Source organism: Siniperca chuatsi, linkage group LG19 (assembly GCF_020085105.1).
Source record: "Siniperca chuatsi isolate FFG_IHB_CAS linkage group LG19, ASM2008510v1, whole genome shotgun sequence".
Classification (NCBI taxonomy): Eukaryota; Metazoa; Chordata; class Actinopteri; order Centrarchiformes; family Sinipercidae; genus Siniperca; species Siniperca chuatsi.
Genome location: NC_058060.1, coordinates 26330606 through 26354951, shown reverse-complemented (window position 1 = coordinate 26354951; position 24346 = coordinate 26330606). Strand labels below are relative to the sequence as shown.

At 42.7% G+C, this 24346-nt stretch overlaps 2 protein-coding genes and 1 pseudogene across 5 annotated transcripts in view; 1 reads left to right on the top strand and 2 right to left on the bottom strand.

Annotated features, from left to right (window-relative positions):
• LOC122866831 overlaps nt 1-114 on the top strand; it is a 48406-nt pseudogene extending 48292 nt beyond the window's left edge.
• LOC122866456 (NACHT, LRR and PYD domains-containing protein 12-like) overlaps nt 1-23471 on the bottom strand; it is a 103342-nt gene extending 79871 nt beyond the window's left edge. Inside the window, exons 1-14 of one of the 4 annotated variants that reach the window (XM_044176143.1) lie at nt 23341-23471; nt 21744-21899; nt 19730-19885; nt 15811-16046; nt 13883-15719; nt 13568-13744; nt 13314-13487; nt 12774-12947; nt 11947-12120; nt 10060-10233; nt 9735-9908; nt 9474-9650; nt 9042-9082; nt 6512-7956 (exon numbers count right to left, since the gene is read on the bottom strand). In XM_044176143.1, coding sequence (XP_044032078.1) covers nt 9073-9082; nt 9474-9650; nt 9735-9908; nt 10060-10233; nt 11947-12120; nt 12774-12947; nt 13314-13487; nt 13568-13744; nt 13883-15719; nt 15811-16046; nt 19730-19885; nt 21744-21859 — 3579 coding nt within the window. In that variant the 5' untranslated portion in view covers nt 21860-21899; nt 23341-23471 and the 3' untranslated portion in view covers nt 6512-7956; nt 9042-9072. Of the gene's footprint in view, nt 1-6511; nt 7957-9041; nt 9651-9734; nt 9909-10059; nt 10234-11946; nt 12121-12773; nt 12948-13313; nt 13488-13567; nt 13745-13878; nt 15720-15810; nt 16047-19729; nt 19886-21743; nt 21900-23340 lie in introns of those variants that run through there. The other 3 variants (XR_006375709.1, XM_044176144.1, XM_044176145.1) reach the window with 3 other exon arrangements.
• On the bottom strand, nt 4654-6282 carry LOC122866492 (tripartite motif-containing protein 29-like). Its single transcript, XM_044176246.1, is given in 3 exon segments — nt 4654-4833; nt 4835-5702; nt 5705-6282. Coding segments are annotated over 3 exon segments (1002 nt in total). The 5' UTR covers nt 5778-6282; the 3' UTR covers nt 4654-4772.
• Nucleotides 23472-24346: the final 875 nt, after the last annotated feature.

The following is a 24346-nucleotide window of genomic DNA, read 5'->3' as shown; positions in this document are numbered from 1 at the left end:
CAGAGACAGACGGAGCAGAGGAGGAGACCGGGGAAGGAGAGAAGGGGGAGGAGGGGAAAGAGGGGGAGGAAGAGGAGTCTGGTGAAGGAGGCCAGGAAGAAAAGGAGGAGATGAAGGAGGGAGGAGCAGAGGAGGGGACAGGAGAAGGGGGGGAAGAGGAGGGGAAAGAGGGGGAGGAAGAGAAGGAGGAGGTGAAGGAGGGAGGAGCAGAGGAGGGGACAGAAGAAGGGGGGGAGGAGGAGGGGAAAGAGGGGGAGGAAGGAGAGACTGGCGAAGGAGGGGAGGAAGACAAGGAGGAGGCGAAGGAGGGAGGAGCAGAGGAGGGGACAGAAGAAGGGGGGGAGGAGGAGGGGAAAGAGGGGGAGGAAGGAGAGACTGGCGAAGGAGGGGAGGAAGACAAGGAGGAGGCGAAGGAGGGAGGAGCAGAGGAAGGGACAGGAGAAGGGGGGGAGGAGGAGGGGAAAGAGGGGGAGGAAGAGAAGGAGGAGGTGAAGGAGGGAGGAGCAGAGGAGGAGGAAGGAGATGGTGAAGGAGGTGAGGAGGAGGAGGGGGAGGCGGCGTGACATCATCATCCTGCGTCTCTGGACTTTGCCGCTCACCACAGAAGAAGAAGAGGGACGGGAAGAAGTGGGGAGGGAGTCGGCTTTTCATTGGTGGGTGAGTCGCTGCAGGGCTGTGATTGGACAGCTGCTCTGGAGGCTGGAGGGACAGGTGGGTGATGGACGCGTGCTGGAGCCAATCAGAGGTCTCTGATGATCGACTCTCGGAGGAGCTTTTACTGTTGAAACTTTTATCCGAAAATGTTTAAAGGTGTTCGGTTCTGATGACATCAGCTCTGGGATCGATCCACAACCTGTAGTTCTCATTTTATCGGCGAAAAGTAACTAAATAAATATATAATCCTCTAAAAATTTAAATTCTGGTAAATTCCTCCCAATAGATGATTTGGATTTTTGTAGTCCTGTTGCTCCGTGTCGCCCAATCAGACACGAACACATTAAACTGATTTAGTATCACAACTCCAGGAAGTAGTCCTGACTTTTATAGTCCAGAAACACTGGATCCTACGTTTCCCATGATGCACCTGGATTGTGTCTTTCATTCGGCAACACAAACATCTCCGCTTCACCGTCGCTGCAGACTCTGACGCCCGCAGTAATGGCGGCGTTCTCCGGAGAGAACAACTATTCGATCCTCTCTGTAGCCGTTTTCATTGTTAGTGGCGGAGTCCGCTTTCCCACACACACACACACACACACACACACACACACACACACAGTAACACACACACAGAGTAACACACACACACACACACAAGCGATTCACAGGAAACGATACAGCTGCTTTATCCTATTTTATCTAACTGATATCAGCTGTTTTTGTTTCCTGCTGCTGCTGCTTCACATTAAAAGACTTCGAGTGGACAAACACGGGCTTTTATTGTGAAGCAGCCACAGGAAATGAGGATTATATTTATGTGATAAGTACTGACGGCATGAGTGTGTGCTGCAAACAGATACACCAGTTTGACCTGATTTAATGACAGATCAATACGAGGGTTTACTTAATGAAGAGCCGTTCGACTCAGAAATCATCCTGTAAACTTTAAATGTGACAGAAAGAAGATTATTTGACCAACGTGTCCCCACAGTGACCCCCTGTGTGATGTCATAAAGGGGCGGCTCCATCACGTCGTCATGGTGCCTTTCATTTTAGCCGCAGTTTCTGATTGGTCGAGAGAGAGTTTTTAATCAATAAATCATTATTATAATAGTTTTTAATCCAGGTATCTCTGAAGCACTATTTATCTGCTGTACCTGAGATTCTAATGATTCTGGTATATAATAATATTACTCACTGTGTATGTAAAGATATGTATATTGTTTTATAGAGATATTAAAAAAAATCTGAAGTCTGTTTTGTTATTTTGGTGTAAAATTTTAAATGAATCTGTACAAAGATAGATTTTATTGTTAAATTAATGTATTTATAGTTTCTAGTTGTGTTCACAGATGATTCACTGTAGGGGGCGCTCACGCTGGACAGTTTGGACCATCGATGGTCTGATTTATTTCAATAAGTCTAATTTAATAATCACCCTAAGACTGAACCTGATCACCTCCTGAACCTTGTTCTTTTAAAATGTCGTCTCTTAAAAACTTTTTCACACAGAGTCTGTGTCACATGCTTTCGTAGTGCTAACATCAACGTTAGCTTCTCCAGCAGGCTAACAAGTTGTATTCTTGTATTTCTTTCACAGCTAACACGCACGTTTTTTAACCCGACACAAACATGACGTTAACGCGTAAAGCCTTTAGGCTTGAGCAGAGAAATGTGAGCGTTTCCAAATCTGGTAAAAGAAAAGAAGGCAGCTGAAGGTCCCGTGAGGTCTGCAGCTGGACTCTGTTGGTTGATGGTCTGGCGTTGAAGTTTCTGTGGAACGAACCTTTAATTCACAGCAGGAGGCGACAAATTTGAGGTTTTTTTTGGTCTGATTTTGTTGTAGCAAAATGTCGTCCAGCTGACTCAATGTTTCCAAACTGAACTGTGTGAACTTTAAATCACCTGTTAATACCAGGTGACATAAAAGGTGTTAAAGTGACCCTCTGCCTGTTTTTATAAATGTGCTGTATCTGTTGCTGTTGGTAAAAACAATGAATAAAACATCTTGATTTTTCTTTTTAATATGTCGAGTTTTAGTTTTGTTTTCCTTCACACTCACCAGTTAATCCGTTTTATTGTGTAGTTTACACACAACAGTCACTGAAGTACAGTTTTGGGATACTTGTACTTTACTTGAGTCTTTACATTTCTCAGAACTTTAGTTTCTAATGTTTCATCACATCACTGGAGACCAACTGAGGTTTAAAGCTGCAGTTGATGCCAGCGGCCAGCAGGGAGAGACAAACGCTCAGATAACTGAGGAGCCAAACATCAACAGCAAACACAAACGTCCAACTCAGAAATCATGCTTCTATACGACTAACCAACAGCACATCTGTTTGAGTATAAAAGAAATCGTCTGTGATCGTTCATGGTCACCTATGTTTCAGTCTTCTGGGGATCAGTTTTTACTTTCTGTCCTCATCGTAGAAAAGGTTTCAGTCGTGGTCGTCTGGACGCTGTTTTCAGAATCAAGACGTTTCGGCTCCCATCCGGAAGTCATTCTCAATTGTGAAAATGGTCTGAGAACTCAGAAATTTAAGCTACTCTGTGTTACATAAGCCCCGCCCTCAGGAAGAAGTTTACCTGAGTATCTGTTGATTAGCTAGTTTCACCTGAAACTGACCTAATAGTTTCCATGATGGCCCAGTAATCAGTAATCAGGCCTATTGTTTTCTGGCTGCACCTCCCTCATCACTGTTAAGTACCTGATTAGCATGTGATCGGTGTGACCACGGTGCTAATACACTGTGGTAAACTTTGGGCAGATTGAATCTCAGACCACCATTTCTGTTCAAAGAGGGGTTTTCTTTTGTGAAAAACACAATTTCATAATTGAGAATGACTTCCGGATGGGAGCCGAAACGCCTTGATTCTGAAAACAGCGTCCAGACGACTGTGACTGAAACCTTTTCTACGATGGACCACTCCTGGACGAATGAGGGACGACACCGTCTTTCTGTCCTCATCTTGACCCCGACAGACCAATCAGAACCAGTCAACACAGTCAAACCACCATAACGAACACATTTCTCTTTAATTACAGACATCATCGTTGTGTTCACTACATTCAGCAACACATCAGTGTGTCCTCATTAACATGAAGTCCCGAAAACTTTCAGGGAGCAACAGAGAGAGGAAGCAGTTTTTCAGACAACTCAAAAACAGAAATGGGTCAAACTGACCTGCGACCTGAGGGTTAACAGTCTCCCAGTTCAACTTTGATTGATATCAGATCAATAAGCTTCATCGTTGTGAATCGAGAGCTTCAGTATCTGGAGTCAGTAGCTGCTGAGGTTCATTCAATGTGTCAGAAACATTTTAATCAACCTTTCATATATTCTGCTGCTCCACTCATTTTCAGGTTGTTCACATCAGTTACAAACGCTGAAACATAAACTTGATAAATTAAACTTGATTAAATTATATCAAACCACATCCCTAGTTATGAGACAGGAGTCCATGACACAAATACAGCGTTTCAATCCACAGTGTCAACTTATTGACCTGTTAGCCTCCAGGCTAACAAACTAACTGACAACTAACAAACGAACCAACAAATTAGATTATTAAAACAAAATCCAATCAACAAATAAGTGATGATGTATTATTACAGATTAAACTACCCAGCAGAATATAAAGTCATTAAAACGAGCTCCACCTTCAGCAGCTGCAGCATAAAAGTGATGAACACATTAATGCATCAATAATTATAATCCAATAATATAATGTATATTATTCTGCACAATGAGTACTTTTAGTAGTACTCATTGTGCAGAATAATAATTGGTAAGTATCAAAATAATGCTTGTTTGTAAATTTGTAACAGCGTCCAGTCAGACTGTCAGTGAATCTGTCTGAATGATCAGAATATGAATGTTGTTGAAACGTCCAGGTCACTTTTCTGCTCCCCTCAGATAATAACAGCCTTTTGTTCACTGAGTTTGGATCCACTGCGATCTGACATGAACATTGGAAGAACTCAGCTCTGGTCTCGGGCTCTGCTGGTGTCATTAAAACACGAACTTCAGTCTCTGTCCGTGAGATCTCGGTCCATTCCTCAGTAAGAATGTCCTGTAGTTTATCTCGGACCTCTGACACAGCCGCCGTCACATCCTCAAAGTACCTGAGAGGACGGATATTGATGCTGGGTGAGTCTGTAGGCTCACTGAGTCGTGACAGCGAGGGGTAACTCTGTAGAAACCTGCTGTGATCCTCTATGTGTGAGAGCTGCTCCAGCTCAGAGTCTTTCCTCCTCAGCTCAGTGATCTCCTGCTCCAGCTTCTCCTGAAGCTCTTTGGCCCGACTCACTTCAGTTTCCTGCTGGGATCTGAGCTGCTGCTTCACTTCGGAGCTTCTTTTCTCGATGAGTCGGACCAGCTGGGTGAAGACCGTCTCGCTGTCCCTCTCTGCTTTATCAGCAGAGCGATTGATGACCTCCACCTCCTGCTGAAGCAGCTTCACGTCTTTCTCTCTGTCCTGGATTCTCTGCTGGATGTTTTGCCGACTCGCCCGGAGCTCTCTCTGCTTCTCAGTCCTCTCTGCTGCAGCTGAGACTGTGTCGTGGCCTTTATGTTCATCCACAGAGCAGAGATAACAGATACCCTGCTGATCGGTGCGACAGAACATCTTCATCACCTCATGGTGACGAGAGCACATGTTCTCCTGGAGCTTTGCTGAGGCTTCGACCAGCTTGTGTTTTTGAAAAGTCGGGGATTCATAATGAGGCTGGAGGTGGAGCTCACAGTAAGAGGCCAGACACTGCAGACAGGACTTGGTGGCTTTCAGCTTCCTCCCAGTGCAGACATCACAGGACACATCTCCAGGTCCGGTGTTGCAGTGATGACGAGGAGCAGCTTGGAGTCCAGTCTTCTTCAGATGCTCCACTACCTCTGCTAACATGGTGTTTTTCACCAGGACAGGCCTCGGTATGAAGCCCTTTCTGCACTGAGGACAGCTGCGAATTTTCTTCTGCTCCTCTTCATCCCAGTGTTTTTTAATACAGCTCATGCAGTAGCTGTGCCCACAGGGAATAATCACGGCTCCTTCAGTAGATCCAGACAGATCGGACAGCAGAACTTCTCTTTGTCCGGCTGAACTCCTCGCTGAGCCATTTTCACTTCTCAGAGACGGTGAACGTCTGAGAGTTTCACTTCCTCACAACAGATAAAAGCTCAGCTCCAATCCAAACCTGAACACTGTTTCTTCTGTTCAGCTTCACCTGCTGATCTGCAGAGAATGCAGCTCGTCAGGGAGGGAGGTGATTCTGGACTACTTTTCAGACTCTGATGAATGCCCTCTTTCATTCAGTGTTGAATGACTGATGTGTAAAATCCTGCTGCTCCAGATGAAGCTGACTGATTATTCCTGTTTACTGCTGGTTTGTCTAAACTAAATCAGTGATTCATATTTAATAACGTACTTAAAAACAGGGGGTGAGCATGAGGGCATGATTTTTGTTTTCCTGGGTTTGGCTCTTTGTGTTATAACAGTCAGGCCTACTGAAGAAACAAATGTTGTTGTTTTTTATTTCCTTTTGTGTACAGATTAAAACAAAAAAGTACAAAATGTTCATCAGTGAGCTTTGGAGCGGCTGGTAGGTGTATTTTTGAACTGTGGACAGAGCCAAGCTAACAGTTTCTCCCTGCTTCCAGTCTTTATGCTAAGCTAAGCTAACCATGTCCTGATCCCTGATGCGCACTTAACACACAGACATGAGAGTGGTATCAATCTGAACATCTCACTTTCAGAAAGAAGGTAAATAACAGTTTTTATAAAAGATCATTGTTTTAAAATATCTGAGCATCAAATCAAATTTACTGTCAGACACAATCAGAAAAGACAACAGTCGGCGACAGACAGGAGATCCTTTAATGCTTTAAACAATCCATTATTACAATTAACTGTTAGTGTTGAAGCTCTAATCACCAACTGATAAGAAACTCAAGCCGTCAGTCTGAGATCAGTTCATACATCACAAAACATCTGTCGTAATTTAGTGTCAGATTTGTCTCCAGATGTTTCGATGTTAAGCTGATTAAAAGGCACTAAGGGAACAGGAACCTCAGTAATGATTCGAGTCAACACTTTTATATAAGAAAAACACAAAATAACAACTTGCAACCATTTGATTAATCATCAGTTAATACATCATTTGAAATATTTATACACAACTATTTTCACTCTATTCAGTGCAGTTTAGTTTGTTTCACATAACAGAATTTCACAATATATTTATAAAATCACAAAACCAAAAAGATTAAAAAGTCGTCAATAAATAATCAAAGACATGTCATCAGTTGATTATGTGGAGGCCTGCAATGTGTGTCCGTGCATCAATTTTGATTCCATAAAACAAATAAAAATATGAACTTCACATCAATAAAATGAGACTTAATAATGTGTTTTGTCTTTTATAATCACTCGTGATAAAATGTGTCCCACGACATTCGATTCACAAAATGTATCACTTTTTAACCAAAGTAAATTGATTTTGAGGATATTTTCAAGTGCAGGAGAATTTCAAGGTGAGCTGTATTTAAATTATATTAAAGTCTTCATTTCAAACAGTATTTCAGTGGCTAAACGTGTGTTTTCATGTGTGGCAGGTTTAATAATTATATTAATGACTTGATGTTTTGCTGTACTGCATGTTACCACAACCCGCCATTTTTTTCACTGTGCATATAACTGATTAAAGTATCTCATATAAGCTACTGTATATATTCATCTGTTTAGCTGTATACTGCTGGTGCTGAATAAAGTGCTGTGATTAAGATGTACATCAGTGTGGTCATCAGTCGTTGGCCCGTTGTCTCATAATCTGTCCATGGTCAGGAAATGTTTACCACAATAGTGGCAGTAATAGAGGTTCATTAAGATGTGTGCACTGTTTTAACCATGTGATTCATTTATCCCTCATAGCAGAGTGTGAGTGTGCTCCTACATTAATTTATGAAATTATAATCTGAGTTAGAACAACTGGGAGTCAAACTGATGAGTGAACTACGAGTTGTTTCCATGATGATGTGACCTGCTGGTCGTAAAATCTTTCAGACATTCTGAACAATTTAAATGAGGAATCGTAGATATAAGATGCATTATTGTGCCTTTTGCATTTCCTGTTTCTTAACCGGAAACTTACTCAGAAGCTGATTTTTGTGGAAAGAAATGTGACCTGTCCCGTTGGCGTGTTTTTCCAGTTTGAAACTCAGAAGCTCAGAAAGTGTTGAGTTCATCTGCAGCTCTTTCATGTCCGTCAACCCTCTGATCCCATCCAGAGATAGCCTCTATCTGATAGAGACAAGACAACACACAGCAGACATCAACGTTAACTTAACATATTTAAAACAAACAAAATCAATTAATTTCAATCGAGTCCATGTGTTTAGTGGATTCACTCGTGGGACAGAAGTAAATCTGCACACATTTCTTGTGTCGAGTTCAACTTTGATAAACTTTGACACGACCAAAAACAAGCTGATTTGACAGAGCTGACCCTTAAGGGGACGGAGAGTCAGCGAGTCCAAAATGGAGGAAGCTATCATGGCTTATTAAAACTCCTCCATCAGAGTTTAAACTGCTCCACAACAGAGACCTGGTTTACACACAGTTCAGAGTCGATGGTACAAATAAAGCTTTTCAATAAACTGTTTAAACTCTTTACTTTATTGAAAGAATCAAACAGAAGATCAGCACACTGTACTAATAACTCCCATCAATTTTTATTGAGCAACGTTTCGATCAAGCAAAGATCTTCGTCAGGGCTTTACTTTGGTTTTTGATCCAGCACCTGTAAAACTTTTTTTGGATGTGCATACCCTACACCCTTTTAAAATCTTTATTGAATGAAATGATGAACTATCCTGACAACAAATGTCAGGGCGGGGAAATTCAGTTCAGGACAGAGAAAATAGAAAGAAGGTATTGAGACTAACTAGTGCTAGCCAGGCAGGCTGGTTGATTAGCTTGCCAGCTACAGTAGTTCACCAAATCCCTGCGAGTATAACCACTATGTCACCAAGCCTATAGAGCAGGTGTGTGCTTTTGGGCACTACCTTGATTTGCAGCCTTGACTAAATTGAACTTTGCCTACAAATATGCTGACCTTCACAATGCGTCCAATGGGATTCTGTTATTGAAGGGAGGAGGATATTACTTTACTATCAAGAAAAACGGAGGTAAAGTTAACTGAGTAATGCTGAATTCTGAATGAGAGAATGGGGATACCAGGTGAAAAAATATATTGTGATTATTTAGTTTCATTTGTAGTCGGTCACAGGAATTTCAACAGGAAAACAGAACATGTTTTCTGCATGTGGATACATTTAAAATGGAATGGAAAACAGATCTGTGGGAAATGTTGTGCCAGTACTCACATCGTGTTGGGTTGTCATCTTTAATCCAGGTTTATGTCACCCTGTAGAGTGAAAACAGTTATCTGCAGGTCTGCAGGCCACTTACACATTATCACAACAAGTGAAAACAAGTCAGTGCATGAGTTGATGTTGTCAGCGAAGTGCAGCCACAGTGAGCTGTTAGATTAAGAGCTGCAGGCAACAGGCTGCAAACCTCCAGCTCCTCAGCAACTACTGGCTGTGTGTGCAGCGTGCAATCAGATAGAGGTTGAAATTATTATTGACTGACTTCTTTATTAAAACAGCCTTAGTTTGTTTGGCTGCACTGTAAACAGATACACCAGTTGATGTAGTATTACACCACCTGCTGTTACCACGGCAACCACAGATGCTACAAAATCAACCAGGACTGAAACCTGATGGATTATTATTTAAATTGTGTTTGGCAATAACCTCAGATTCTCCAATCTGCAGTATGGACTCTCCAGCCCTGCAGATAGCAGCATCACTCCAAAATCCTGCATCCTGTAGTTTAATCTCAGGTCCAGCTCTCTCACATGGGACGGGTTGGACTTCATAGCTGATGCCAAATAAGCACATCCTTCATCTGTGACCAGACAGTGTTTCAACCTACAGAAAAATGATGATTGAAAAAAATTAAAAGCAATGCTACTTCTTAAGTAGAGCTTCACATAAAGGATATAAAGACTCTACCTCAGAGTTTCCAGCCTACAGTGTGGATTCTCCAGTCCAGCAGACAGCAGCATCACTCCTGAATCTTGCAGCTTGTTTTCACTCAGGTCCAGCTCTCTTAGATGGGAGGGGTTGGACTTCAGAGCTGAGGCCAGAGAAGCACAGCTGATCTGTGTCAGTTCACAGCCACCAAGTCTATAATTATAGGATAAACATCGAATCAGACACACAGTACTTAAAACCTACAATCTTTCAGCTGGCACCTGTTCACAAGTAATACAATACATAAGCCCTTTTCATTTCAGATAGGAGATCTGCAAGCGTAAATTACAGTATGTCAGCCAACCTGAGAGTCTCCAGTTTACAGTGTGGAATTTCAAGTAGAGCAGACAGCAGCTTCACTCCTGAATCCTGCAGCTCGTTGTTACTCAGCTCCAGCTCTCTCAGATGGGAGGGGTTGGACTTCAGAGCTGAGGCCAGAGAAGCACAGCTGGTCTCTGACAACCTGCAGACCCTCAGTCTGAATAAAAAAAGACAGTATTGACTTATAAAATATAATAAATAGAAAACCTGCTTGTACATAGAGGGCCATAGTTTCCTGAAACTGGGCGCTAACATCAACACAAGCTCAGACACGTTGCGCAAATGCATATGGGCATGGCTAACAATTTTTTGCAATTTTGTTCATCATAGCAAAAACAAGGTGCACCTCAGCGCAATGTGGAAAAGACGCTGTAAACATTATAAGTAGGAGATAGTTTTGATTTTATTTGTCCACCCCAATACAATGGAGGTGACTGGAGTTTAATTTGTGCTGCTCACAGCGTTAAAAAAGCAGAAACAGTGCCCAATACAATGGAGTTAAATGGATGATCCATAGAACACACTGTCTACTGTTTTCATAGGGACTATTCTCTACTGAAGAAATAGTCTCTATGGAAACTCTCTCCAATGAGGTTTGTTGAAATTTCATTCACCTCCTTTGTATTGGATGGGGTGGATGGGCAAATAAAACCCAAACTTACAGCATTGCTGCAGCATTTTACAGCAGATGACTTAGGCCTTCCCCAGACTGAAATGCGGTATCTCCACTAATATTAGCTTCACACATTTCAGTGTGAAATTGTTGAGACCCTATTCACCTCCAGTTCATCATATCCATTAACCAGGTTGAGCTCATCAGAGTCCGCTCCTCATCACATCCAGATCTTCAGCCATTCTCTTCATCCCATCACCAGGACCACCAGTGTCTAGACTCCATCAGGGGGTATCCTACACTACTCATGGCTTCACTACCCCCTTAAAATATGATGACGTCACAATGAGGTCTAATCACCAAAGAGTCTCACATCTTTATTGTGCATATGGCAATAAAATATATTATTTGTTTACTCAGATGAAGTCTCTCCTGATTGAACTGTAACAGGTCGGGTGTAGAATTGATTCAGAGATCATTGCGGGTAACGGCTGGATTCATGTTGGTTTGGTTCATGTTGACCTTTGCGGGTGAAGTGCAGGTATATGTTTGCAAACTGGACCTGTGCAGGACTCTGGTCAGGAGTTTGGGGTCAGGAAATCACCAAATAGGCGCAAAAAAATGCATTAGTTGCATTAAGACTGGGTTTGCACTACTGCTGGGTTTGCACCTGAAGGAAAATCTGGCCTATAATATTTCATGGTCCAATAATCTGTCTCTCACCCTGTTTTGAGAAGGTATGTCTGTGCGATTTGAGTGAATCCTGACTCAAACATGCTTAGAATCTCCTTGACACCTTGCAGAAGATGTCACTCTTCCTAATTTCAGCATCGTCTGCTGCAGCTACTTTTTAAATATTTAACGTTTAATAAGTAACTTCAATTAAATTACTTAAATTAAATTCTTAAAAATTTCCATACCTAGTTTCACCTCAGACATTCAAGGGTAAAATCTTGATCTATCAAGTGAGGGGAGACAGATAGAGGGAGAGAGACCTGATGTAAAATGATGATTTTTGAACAGCTTGTTCAAAACTGCAGTATCTAATGCTCTGGCATTAAGGTGTAAATTACTTTCAGGGAATGGGGATGGCTTCAGATAAAAAATCTTACAATGGGCATTTGCCTTTTTTAAATGATTCTGAGTATCTGTGTCAGTACTCAACATTTTTAATGTAAAGTATGTGCCTGCATTTCACACCCTCGATCTGTTGACTGGGTATTTGTATAGTCAGGAAAATACTCCTTCAGAGTATACCTCAAAATCTCCAGTCTACAATGTGGATTCTCCAGTCCAGCAGACAGCAGCTTCACTCCTGAATCCTGCAGGTAGTTGTTACTCAGCTCCAGCTCTCTCAGATGGGAGGGGTTGGACTTCAGAGCTGAGGCCAGAGTAGCACAGCTGATCTCTGACAAACTGCAGCATTCGAGTCTGTAATTGCAACACATGCAATAAATTGAGGAGACAATAAATGTCACTTTCATCTCTGTAACATACAGTGCAAAGGTAAGACGGTGTAGTCCCTCAGTCGTCCAGGAGTGTTCTATCGTAGAAAAGGTTTCAGTCGTAGTCATCTGGACACTGTTTTCAGAATCAAGACGTTTCGGCTCCCATCCGGAAGTCATTCTCAATTGTAGAATTGATTCTGAAAACAGTGTCCAGATGACTACGACTGAAACCTTTTCTACGATAGAACACTCCTGGACGAACGAGGGACTTATTTTGAAGAATTTTGGGCAGAAAACCGTGGATCTGGTTCGGGAACTCGAAAACACAGACAATTGAGAATGACTTCCGGATGGGAGCCGAAACGTCTTGATTCTGAAAAAAGTGTCCAGATGACTACGACTGAAACCTTTTCTACGATATACAGTGCAAAGATGACTGCTAAAACTATGATTTGTTTATTCTAGCTTAACATTGTTATAATCCCCAGAAAAGCAGGGAAGGAAAAACAAAAAAACAGCAACATAGGAAACACCTACCTACAGCTTTTCAGCAAACACAAGTTCAAAAAGAAAGGGTAAGACTTTTGACATGTAACCTAAAACACCTATAAGAGTAAAACAAGGTTATGACCTGACCTCAGAGTCTCCAGTCTACAGTGTGGACTCTCCAGTCCAACAGACAGTAGCTTCACTCCTGAATCCTGCAGCAAGTTCAGGCTTAGGTCCAGCTCTCTCAGATGGGAGGGGTTGGACTTCAGAGCTGAGGCCAGAGAAGCACAGCTGATCTCTGACAAACAGCAGGAACTCAATCTAAATAGAGAACACAGCATGCAACTATAAAATTAAGTATTTATTGTAACTATTTAAAGTCTGGGAGAGAGGCTCATTGTAGGGCAAAAAGGTCAAAAGCACACTAGCAGAAAAAAAACCTCCTAACTCAACAACTCAGCAGTGTTATTACCTGAAAGTTTCAATATAAATAATTTCCACTGTTGCTGATGTCCCTTACTCATTACATGAAGATGTATAACCTTCTGGAAAATTAATTGGCCATTTCATGCTTATGTGTTTGTGTTCCTTATTTCCCATTTATCCACATCTCTGAATCAATGTGATTTCCTCACTTGAAGGAGTTACACATTTTGAATGATTAAATGAGAAATCTGGAAGTCTGACCTCAGAGTCTTCAGTCTACATTGTGGAGAGTGTAGAAAATCAAACATCATCTTCACTCCTGAATCTTGCAGATAGTTCTTACTCAGGTCCAGTTCTCTTAGATGGAAGGGGTTGGACTTGAGAGCTGAGGCCAGAGAATCACAGGCTTTAACTGTGACCTGACAGTCTGTCAGCCTACAACGAAAGAAAAACTTTACTAAATCACTGATAATGTTTATGTAAAGCTTCAAAGAGAGTAAAACAAGATTCTGCACCTCAGAGTCTTCAGACCGCAATGTGGACTCTCCAGTCCAGCAGAGATCAGCTTCACTCCTGAATCTTTCAGATGAGTGTTATAACCCAGGTCCAATTCTATCAGATGTGAGGGGTTAGACTGCAGAGCTGAGGGCAGGACTTCACAGTGAGTCTCTGTGAGTCTACACCCAGAAAGTCTGTAAGGGTTAAAATTGTGACTATCACAGCAGAGCAGAGATGAACAATACAATGGCTACACAATCCAATGTAACAATACTTATGGCACCAACTGTTAAATACTGTTATTAAATGTTGATATTCACATTGGTACTTACAGAGCTCTTCGGCAGTTCCTCACAGCTGGAATCAGTCTCAATCGTCCCTCCTCTGATGTGTTGTACTTCTTCAGGTCCAACTCATCCAGAACCTCCTCTGACATCTGCAGCATGTAGGCCAGAGCTGAGCAGTGGATCTCAGAGAGTTCCTTCTCTGATCTGTTCTCTGACTTCAGGAACTCTTGGATCTCCTGATGTACTGAGTGGTCGTTCATCTCCATCAGACAGTGGAAGATGTTGATGCCTCTGTCAGGAGAGATCTCATCACTGTTCATCTCCTTCAGGTTGTTGATTGCTCTCTGGATGCTTTTTGATCTTCTCTTTGTTTGACCCAACAGGCCTCCTATGAGTCTCTGGTTGGACTCCAGAGAGAGGCCATGAAGGAAGCGAACAAACAGGTCCAGGTGACCATTTTTACTTTTGAGAGATTTCTCCATGGCTTTCTTTAGGAAGACGTCCAGGGATGAGTAATTATGATTACTGTCATCTTTCAGGAAACAACCAGTATTTTCATTGTCCCAGTCTTTTCCCAGGAAGTCCTCCAGTACCTCTGTGTTCCTGTTGGTGTAACAGTGGAACATGTAGACGGCAGCCAGAAACTCCTGAACGCTCAGATGAACAAAGCAGTAGACTGTTTTCTGGAAGATCACACTCTCTCTTCTGAAGATCTCTGTACAAACTCCTGAGTACACCAAAGCCTCAGTGACATCCAGACCACACTGCTCCAGATCTTCTTGGTAGAACATGATGTTTCCTTCCTCCAGCTGTTCAAACGCCAGCCTCCCCAGCTTCAGAAGAACTTCCCTGTCAGCCTCCGTCAGCTCCTGTGGACTCGTCTCATGTCCCTCATCATACTTCTGCTTCTTCCTCTTTGTCTGAACCAGCAGGAAGTGTGAGTACATGTCAGTCAGGGTCTTGGGCAGCTCTCCTCTCTGGTCTGTAGTCAACATGTGCTCCAGAACTGTAGCAGTGATCCAGCAGAAGACTGGGATCAGACACATGATGTGGAGGCTCCTGGATGTCTTGATGTGCGAGATGATTCTGCTGGACAGCTCTTCATCACTGACTCTCCTCCTGAAGTACTCCTCCTTCCGGGAGTCAGTGAAGCCTCGTACTTCTGTCACCCTGCCAACATGTGAAGGAGGGATCTGATTGGCTGCTGCAGGTCGGGAAGTGATCCAGATGAGAGCCGAGGGAAGCAGATTCCCCTCAATGAGGTTTGTCAGCAGCACGTTGACTGATGACTTCTGTGTGACATTGGACACAACCTCATTGTTGTGGAAATCCAGTGAAAGTCTGCTTTCATCCAGGCCGTCAAAGATGAACAGAAGTTTACAGACAGCGAGCTTCTCTGCTGTGACCTTCTGTAATGTTGGATGGAAAACATGGAGCAGCTGGAGAAGACTGTACCGCTCATCTCTGATCAAGTTCAGCTCCCTGAACGAAAGCAGAATCAGCAGACTGACGTCTTGGTTTTCCAAGCCCTCTGCCCAGTCCAGAGTGAACTTCTGCACTTTCAAGGTTTTTCCAACGCCAGCGACACCGTTTGTCAGAACGACTCTGATGTGTCCCTGTTGGCCGGGTAAGGCTTTAAAGATGTCGTGGCACTTGATTGGAGTGTCATGGAGGGGCTTCATCTTGGAAGCTGTCTCAAGCTGCCAAACCTCATGTTGGGTATTAACCTCTTCGCTCTGTCCCTCTGTGATGTAGAGCTCAGTGTAGATCTTGTTTAGAGGTGTTTTGCTTCCTGTTTCATCACTTCCTTCAGTCACACGTTCACATCTCCTCCTCAGGCTGATCTTATGTTCATCTAAAACCTCCTGCACACCACTGCTGACTGAGAGAGAACAGAGACTCATTCTTAAAAAAATGTAATTGTATCCTAGTTTTAAAAATTGGAATGAAAACAAATACATTTACTATCTTACTTTGTACAGTGCTGGTCTGACTGGCTGTCTGCAGTCCAGGTCTTGTTCTTGGTCTTTTTCCACACTGGGGACAGGAGGAGTCTCCTGATGAAGCAGACTGGTCCCAGTATGAGGTGATGCACCGTCTGCAGGACCAGTGTCCACAGCTGGTAGAGACTGGATCCTTCAGGACGTCTTGACACAAAGCACAGCAGGACGGCTGCTCCTCCACAGAAACATGACTCCTCTTCCTCTGTCTATGGGGTGGAAGAGAATTCATTATGCCTGCTATGATTAAAAAACACCATGAAACTTCCATTAAATTAAAAAATCAATTTCAAGATTTGCCAGTTCTATGTAGATGGTAAGATAGCATCATACTGCCACTAGGAATGAAACGGTTAACGGTAAAATTTCAGACGGTTATTATTACCGTTTCAAATTTTAATTATTATTAAAACAGTGTTTGATCGGGCTCGGACAGAATGGAATTTATATATATATATATATATATATATATATATATATATATATATATATATATGTATATGTATGTATTTAATATTTTATATATATATATATATATATATATATATATATATATATATATATATATATATATGTATGTATGTATGTATGTATGTATGTATGTATTTAATATTTTATAAATAGGCTAATGCATGGGCTGTTGCCATCAACCCATTAACTAATGAAAATGTTGGGATTTAAAAACGTTAGCTGTTTGTTCTCACTGTTTCACACACTTAGTAAATTTGCATGTCACAGAAATAGGTGTTCAATTCAATTCAGTTTTATTTATATAGCGCCAATTCAACAGAAGTTATCTCATTGCACTTAGAACAGCACTCTTTATAAATAACTTATCTTTTTAAGTGTGTCATTTTAGTTTGAGCTTACATTTTTTTGTCTATTCGTTTTGATAATATTTGGCACTATGTTATATGCACGAAATACAGTACTGTTCATTCCAAGTGTGTGAGTGTTGACTTAAAAACACAGTCCCGCCCGAGTTGACTCCTGACTTCTGAGGAGAAAATGTCCACCATGATGCAGGCCCTATATAGTTTAATAGCTATTTTGTTATCTTCATTTTAGTTTGATCTTACATTTTGTTTTGCTTTTTGTTTGTTTTTATAATAATTTTGCACTACATTTTATGCACAATGTAAATACACCCTGTTAGTTCCACTGCTGTCAAAATAAAGTGTGTGTGTTTTGACTCATGACTTTAGGTTAATTACTGAGTGAATTTGTCATTTATTCTTTTTGATAATAATTTGCACTATATTATAGGCACAATGTAGTTTACATACTAGTCTACTAACTGTTAATAAACTATTTAAATTATTATTATTAAAATATCTATATTAAACATGATAAATCAGAACTAGAGGTCTGTCTCTGATATAAGCCTGTTTTTAATAAAGCCTGGTAAGGCCGTAATAAGGCCTGGTTCTCAGCAGTCAAGGCCACTATTTATCTTCTGAAGGGCATCCAACGTAAAACACATGCCAAATTAAAAATGCGAATCGTGAAAATGACTTCCATACCGGATCGGTCGGGGCCCGGGTTAACAACGACCGCCACAGGGTACCGGTGGAAATTGGACTACTGTTGGTCAAAGACGAAGAAGGAGAGGAGGAAGGTGTGTTCGTAGGCAGAGAGAAGAGGAAAGCTAAGAATGTAGGACTGACAGTAGGGACTTTGAATGTTGGGACTATGACAGGGAAGGCTAGAGAGTTGATTGACATGATGCAGAGAAGGAAGGTGGACATACTGTGTGTCCAGGAGACCAGGTGGAAAGGTAGCAAGGCTAGAAGCTTAGGAGCAGGGTTCAAGTTGTTCTACCATGGATCAGATAGGAAGAGAAACGGAGTAGGAGTTATCCTGAAAGAGGAGTTTGTGAGGAATGTTCTAGAGGTGAAAAGAGTATCAGACAGGTTGATGAGTCTGAAGCTGGAAATTGAAGGGGCGATGTTCATTGGTGTTAATGTTGTGAGTGGTTATGCCCCACAGGTAGGATGTGAGTTAGAAGAGAAGGAGAAATTCTGGAGTGAGTTAGATGAAGTGATGCAGAGCATCCCCAGAGGTGAGAGAGTGGTGATTGGTGCAGATTTCAATGGGCATGTAGGTGAAGGGAACAGAGGTGATGAGAATGTGATGGGCAGGTTTGGTCTTCAGGACAGGAACGCAGAAGGACAGATGGTGGTAGACTTTGCAAAGAGGATGGAAATGGCTGTAGTGAACACTTTCTTCCAGAAGAGGCAGGAACATAGGGTGACATATAAGAGCGGAGGCAGAAGCACTCAGGTGGACTACATCTTGTGTAGACGTTGTAATCTGAAAGAGACCAGTGACTGTAAAGTAGTGGTAGGGGAGAGTGTAGCCAGACAACACAGGATGCTGAGCTGAGACAGACTCTGGGTGGTCAGGAAGTGCTCCCAGATGACTGGACCACTACAGCTAATGTGATCAGGGAGACAGGTATAAGGGTACTCGGTGTGTCATCTGGAAAGAGGAAAGCGGACAAGGAGACTTGGTGGTGGAACGAGGAAGTTCAGGAGTGTATACAGAGAAAGAGGTTAGCTAAGAAGAAGTGGGACACTGAGAGGACTGAAGAGAGTAGACAGGAGTACAGGGAGATGCAGTGTAAGGTGAAGGTAGAGGTGGCAAAGGCCAAACAAAGAGCATATGAGGACTTGTATGCTAGGTTGGACACTAAAGAGGGAGAGGTGGATTTGTACAGGTTGGCCAGACAAAGAGATAGAGATGGGAAGGATGTGCAGCAGGTTAGGGTGATTAAAGATAAGGATAGAAATGTATTGACAGGTGCCGGGAGTGTGATGGGAAGATGGAAGGAGTACTTTGAAGAGTTGATGAATGAGGGAATGAAGAGTAGAAGAGGTGACTGGTGTGGAGCAGGAAGTAGCAAAGATTAGAGTGAAGTGAGGAGGACGTTGAAGAGGATGAAGAGTGGAAAGGCAGTTGGTCCTGATGACATACCTGTGGAGGTATGGAAGTGTCTAGGAGAGGTGGCAGTAGAGTTTCTGACTAGTTCCATGGACTATGATGTTTGCGGATGACATTGTGATTTGTAGTGAGAGCAGGGAGCAGGTGGAGGAAAATCTAGAGAGATGGAGGTCTGCTCTGGAAAACAGAGGAATGAAGCTTAGCCGCAGTAAGACAGAATACAGGTGCGTCAGTGAGAGGGACCCAGGTGGAACAGTGAGGTTACAGGGAGCAGAGGTGAAGAAGGTGCAGGACTTTAAGTACTTAGGGTCAACAGTTCAGAGCAATGGAGACTGTGGAAAAGAGGTGAAGAGGCGAGTGCAAGCAGGTTGGAGCGGGCGGAGAAAAGTGTCAGGTGTGTTGTGTGATAAAAGAGTATCAGCAAGAATGAAAGGAAAGGTGTTCAAGACGGTGGTGAGACCAGTGATGTTGTACAGCTTAGAGACAGCGGCACTGAAGGAAAGACAAGAGGCAGAGCTGGAGGCAGCAGAGCTTAAGATGTTGAGGTTCTCTTTGGGAGGGACAAGGACGGACAGGATCAGGAACGAGGACATCAGAGGGACAGCTCGTGTTAGATGTTTCGGAGATAAAGTCAGAGAGGCCAGATTGAGGTGGTTTGGACATGTTCAGAGGAGAGACTATGAATATATTGGTAGAAGGATGCTGAGGTTGGAGCTGCCAGGCAGGAGGTCTAGAGGAAGACCAAAGAGGAGATTTATGGATGTAGTGAGAGAGGACATGAAGTTAACTGATGTGAGTGAAGAGGATGCAGAGGACAGGGTTAGATGGAGGCACATGATTCGCTGTGGCGACCCCTGAAAGTGAATAGCCGAAAGGAAAAGAAGAAGAAGAAGATTAGACTGAGAGGTGTATGAGCTGTTTCAGTGCAGCGGTGCAGAGGTTCCCTTACTGTGTGTCTGATGGTCCAGGTTCATTACTGAAGTCAGGAGGAGGACCTTTGGACCAGTCACTCTTCATAGATACTGGAGACTCTGCTCTGTCCATCTCTTCCTCCAAATCATTCATCTTCTGGACTTGAGTCAGTCTGAGAGGGGAACCAGTAAACCTGCACACACACAACAAATACCAAGTCAGTCTCATTAAAACTGTGTGTCTTATCCAGCCAATCAGTGGCCCGCTGTATAAACGAATGACGAATGAGTCTGGCTCAATGTCAGCTCTACTGATTAATCATTGATCGTCCTTCTGATGTTTAATAATGGTGATAAATATCACAGCTGATGATGTTTACATGTGATGGATTCGTGGCAGTGTTATAAATAAGCACAGCTGTTCTGTTGCAGAACCTCGCTGATGCCACACAGTCGCTGAAACTGCTCTTCTTCTCATGAACAGGTCTGATGAAGGTGGAGCAGACTGAAGTATCGACATGCAAACAGATGTTTAAGTTGTTTCTACGTCGGTTTGTGTCTCACTGCTGGAGGTGACGTGAGGCTCCAGTTCTACAATAACTGACATTTATAAACCAGAACCAGACGAACACACAGCTGTATAAACCTGATGAAGAGAGTCTGCATATTTCTGCCTCTGCGTTCACTGTTATAATTTGAGGTTTAGTCATATTTCCTGTTTTATTTTGTAGTATTCTCCTGAGATGGTTTTGATCTTCGACGCGGACATCATGAGTTGCGCTCCGCACTTGTCCAGTCCCTGGGCCGTTTGCCCGAGGTCCTCAGCTCTGCACATGTCCAGCCCCCGGGCCGTCCGCCCGAAGTCTACCACTTTGCCCTTGATGTGTGTGTGTGTGTGTGTGTGTGTGTATGTTATTTGACATTTAAAACAAACGTCTTGATTCTGAAAACAGCGTCCAGATGACTGCGACTGAAACCTTTTCTACGATAGAACACTCCTGGACGAATGAGGGACTACACCGTCCCATTTAAAACAAAGATAAATGTGTGGGTTACAGTGTGTATGTACCCACCACAAGTAACACCTGAAGACTAGGGGGGGACTTTAATTAGATTCTGGTTAGGCAGTTAGAGGGACAGGGCTGCGCTGATGTTTTGGCTGTGTATGGGCTGTTTTAGCTCTGGCTGCTGGAGGGTTGGCCTAACGTGAAATCTGTTTTTGCACAAAAGTTCCTGGGGGGTGGGCGTATTCAGGCAGGTAAGGTTAATCCTCTGGTCTTCCTCAGTTATGGCTACTGTTGAGGAATTATTAAGAGCTCCGTCGGAGGAGTTATTGGAACTTTGTTTGCAGGAGCAATGAGTAAAAATCGCAGAGCATTTTAAGATGGATGTTGGGGATAAGCCGTTGAAAGAGAACATGAAAAATGTTCTAAAAGAAAATCTGTTGGAAGTGGGCGCTCTCCAGTCTACATTGCATGCTGTTGGTGCTGTATGGGACACGGTTGATACGTCTGCCTCTAGTGAAGCTGGGTTAACGTTTGAGCAGCGCAAAGAATCACTATTCTTGCAGATGGAAATGAAAAGACTTGAGCTTGAAGAGCGCAGGTTAAGTTTGAGTAAGGTTTGTGGTGTGGGGCAGGTCTCTGTTGTGTCTCCAGAGTCCTCACGTTCATATTCAAATTCTTTTCACACAGCAAATCAGTGAGACTGTTTGTGTTTGAATCAGTTACTGAAAGAACAAATCAGTCAAACCTGAAAGCTTTAAAGAATCTGTGTGTGTGAAACTCAATGAAAGATCCACAAAGTCAGCTGATCCATTTCCTCATCTGTCCAGACTGCAGGGCTGCAAAATGTCCGCTGCATGTTGGTGTTTGTGTCCACAAAGGTTCAGTCTCGGCCTCATGATAACATAACGAAGGAAAACTGCGGTTTGGATTATTATGGCTGCGCTGTTTTTAAAGTTTGATTTCTGTCATGAAGTCAGTGGGATCCTCAGATTAGACTGAGAGGCGTATGAGCTGTTTCAGTGCAGCGGTGCAGAGGTTCCCTTACTGTGTGTCTGATGGTCCAGGATCATTACTGAAGTCAGGAGGAGGACCTTTGGACCAGTCACTCTTCATAGATACTGGAGACTCTGCTCTGTCCTTCTCTTCCTCCAAATCATTCATCTTCTGGACTTGAGTCAGTCTGAGAGGGGAACCAGTAAACCTGCACACACACACACACACACACACAACAAATACCAAGTCAGTCTCATTAAAACTGTGTGTCTTATCCAGCCAATCAGTGGCCCGCTGTATAAACGAATGATGAATGAGTCTGGCTCAATGTCAGCTCTACTGATTAATCATTGATCGTCCTTCTGATGTTTAATAATGGTGATAAATATCACAGCTGATGATGTTTACATGTGATGGATTCGTGGCAGTGTTATAAATAAGCACAGCTGTTCTGTTGCAGAACCTCGCTGATGCCACACAGTCGCTGAAACTGCTCTTCTTCTCATGAACAGGTCTGATGAAGGTGGAGCAGACTGAAGTATCGACATGCAAACAGATGTTTAAGTTGTTTCTACGTCGGTTTGTGTCTCACTGCTGGAGGTGACGTGAGGCTCCAGTTCAACAATAACTGACATTTATAAACCAGAACCAGACGAACACACAGCTGTATAAACCTGATGAAGAGAAAGTGTTCACAGTTTTAGTCGTGAATCTACAGTTTTATGCGTCTGACACCTGGACTTCATGTCTACAGATGAACCGTACCAGGTTCCAAAGGTTTGCACTGAGCTGACTCATATAATCTGCAGAGATATTACATTTTAATAATCTCGTCCCTGAGGAAAACTTTAAAGCCAGGTTAAAAGTCTGTGAGAAATGCAACTGCTTTGAGTCTCTTCCCGGTGTGTTTGATGTGTGTATGTTGTGTTTTACTTGTGTTTGCTGTCTTGGCCCTCAGAAAAGAGATTGAAATATACAGGGACTTCCTGGTTAAATAAAGCTTAAATTAAGAAAATCAGCCTTCTTCCCTCTGCAGTCCGCAGACTTGTTGCTCCTTCGACCAGCTGACTGCTCATTTCTGTTTTATTGTTTTACAGCGTCCTCCCTGTTGGCTACCTGGATCACCTGATCAGATTTCTCTACTGCACTTATTGGAAATGACCCGAATCAGCTGAAATCACCTGAGCACGCGCGTGCGTGCGTGTTCGCGTATTTGACATTTAAAACAAAGATGAATGCGTTTGGATGTTCTCTTCAGTCAGTGTCTGAGGCCTTGGACTATAATCTAATGTGTTCAAATTCAAATTCTCTTCACACAGGAAAGTCACTTACTGAAAGAACAAATCAGTCAAACCTGAAAGCTTTAAAGAATCTGTGCGCGTGAAACTCAATGAAAGATCCACAAAGTCAGCTGATCCATTTCCTCATCTGTCCAGACTCCAGGGCTGCAACATGTCCGCTGCATGTTGGTGTTTGTGTCCACAAAGGTTCAGTCTCGGCCTCATGATAACATAACGAAGGAAACTGCGGTTTGGATTATTATGGCTGCGCTGGTTTTAAAGCTTTCTCGCTCGTTGAACTGTGAGGAAGCGCCTCTGACAGAATCATTACAACACAAATAATAATAATAATAGTGTATTAACACTCACCGTGACTTGTGTCCCTCCTTCTGTTCTGCTGTGTCGTATTTAAAACTCAATCTGAACCAGCTGATCACTGTCAAACTTTCGCTTTCGAGTGTGAGTCACTGACACAGAGCAGGTTTGGCACCAGAATCAGACTGTGATTGCGGATTGAAGCCAAGACGCGGCCGGACTGATAGCGGATGCACCAGGTCACTAAGTGTAGACTTTGGTTAAAAAGAAATCAGGTGTAGAAATCCCCCAAACCCTGCCAGGACTTTAAGGCCCTTTTAACCCTTTATTTCCCTTAAATCAAGCTGCGCATGTTCAGCCTGACAAAAAGTTAAAATAACATTCTGTGAGTTTGAACAAAGTTTGGTCAAGACGGATCAGGGGGCTGAACAAGTTACAGTTTCTCTCGATTGCTAAGACACATTTCTTGAAAGCTGCTCTCCTTTTCTCTAAACTGTGAACACAAATTTCAAGCTACATTCACAAAACCTCAGACTCTTCTTGCAAAACCAAACTCTCACCTCAAAACAGTTCAGTCTGTGCTCAGAACTGAACTGTGTTGTCAAATCGCCCCGAGTCAATCAAAATTAAACACACTACTGAACAGTCACTAAACACTACGTAGAACAATAGAAAACACAATGCTCAGGACATGAAGCTGGAGAAATAAGTGTTTATTATTCACTGTGGGATAAATTGTTTTTTTGTTGCAAAACAAAAAGAAAACCTGTGCATTTAGCACTCGGACAAAAAGACAAAACAGAAGTCTTATGCGTTTGCTGCTGGTGTGCAGTAAGCCCATGTAAAAATACAGTACAGAAATATACATGAATACCAGGCCTACAAACAGTTAGACCAGCCCTCCATTACAATACTGCAGTATATTGGTACAGTGATGTACTGAAACATATTTACTGACAGTATACTGTGGTACAGGATATAGCATGTCATACAGTAATTGCTGTCAGCATTTACATGCTGTACTATAATGTCAAAAAAGGTAATTACCTGTCCTCTTCTC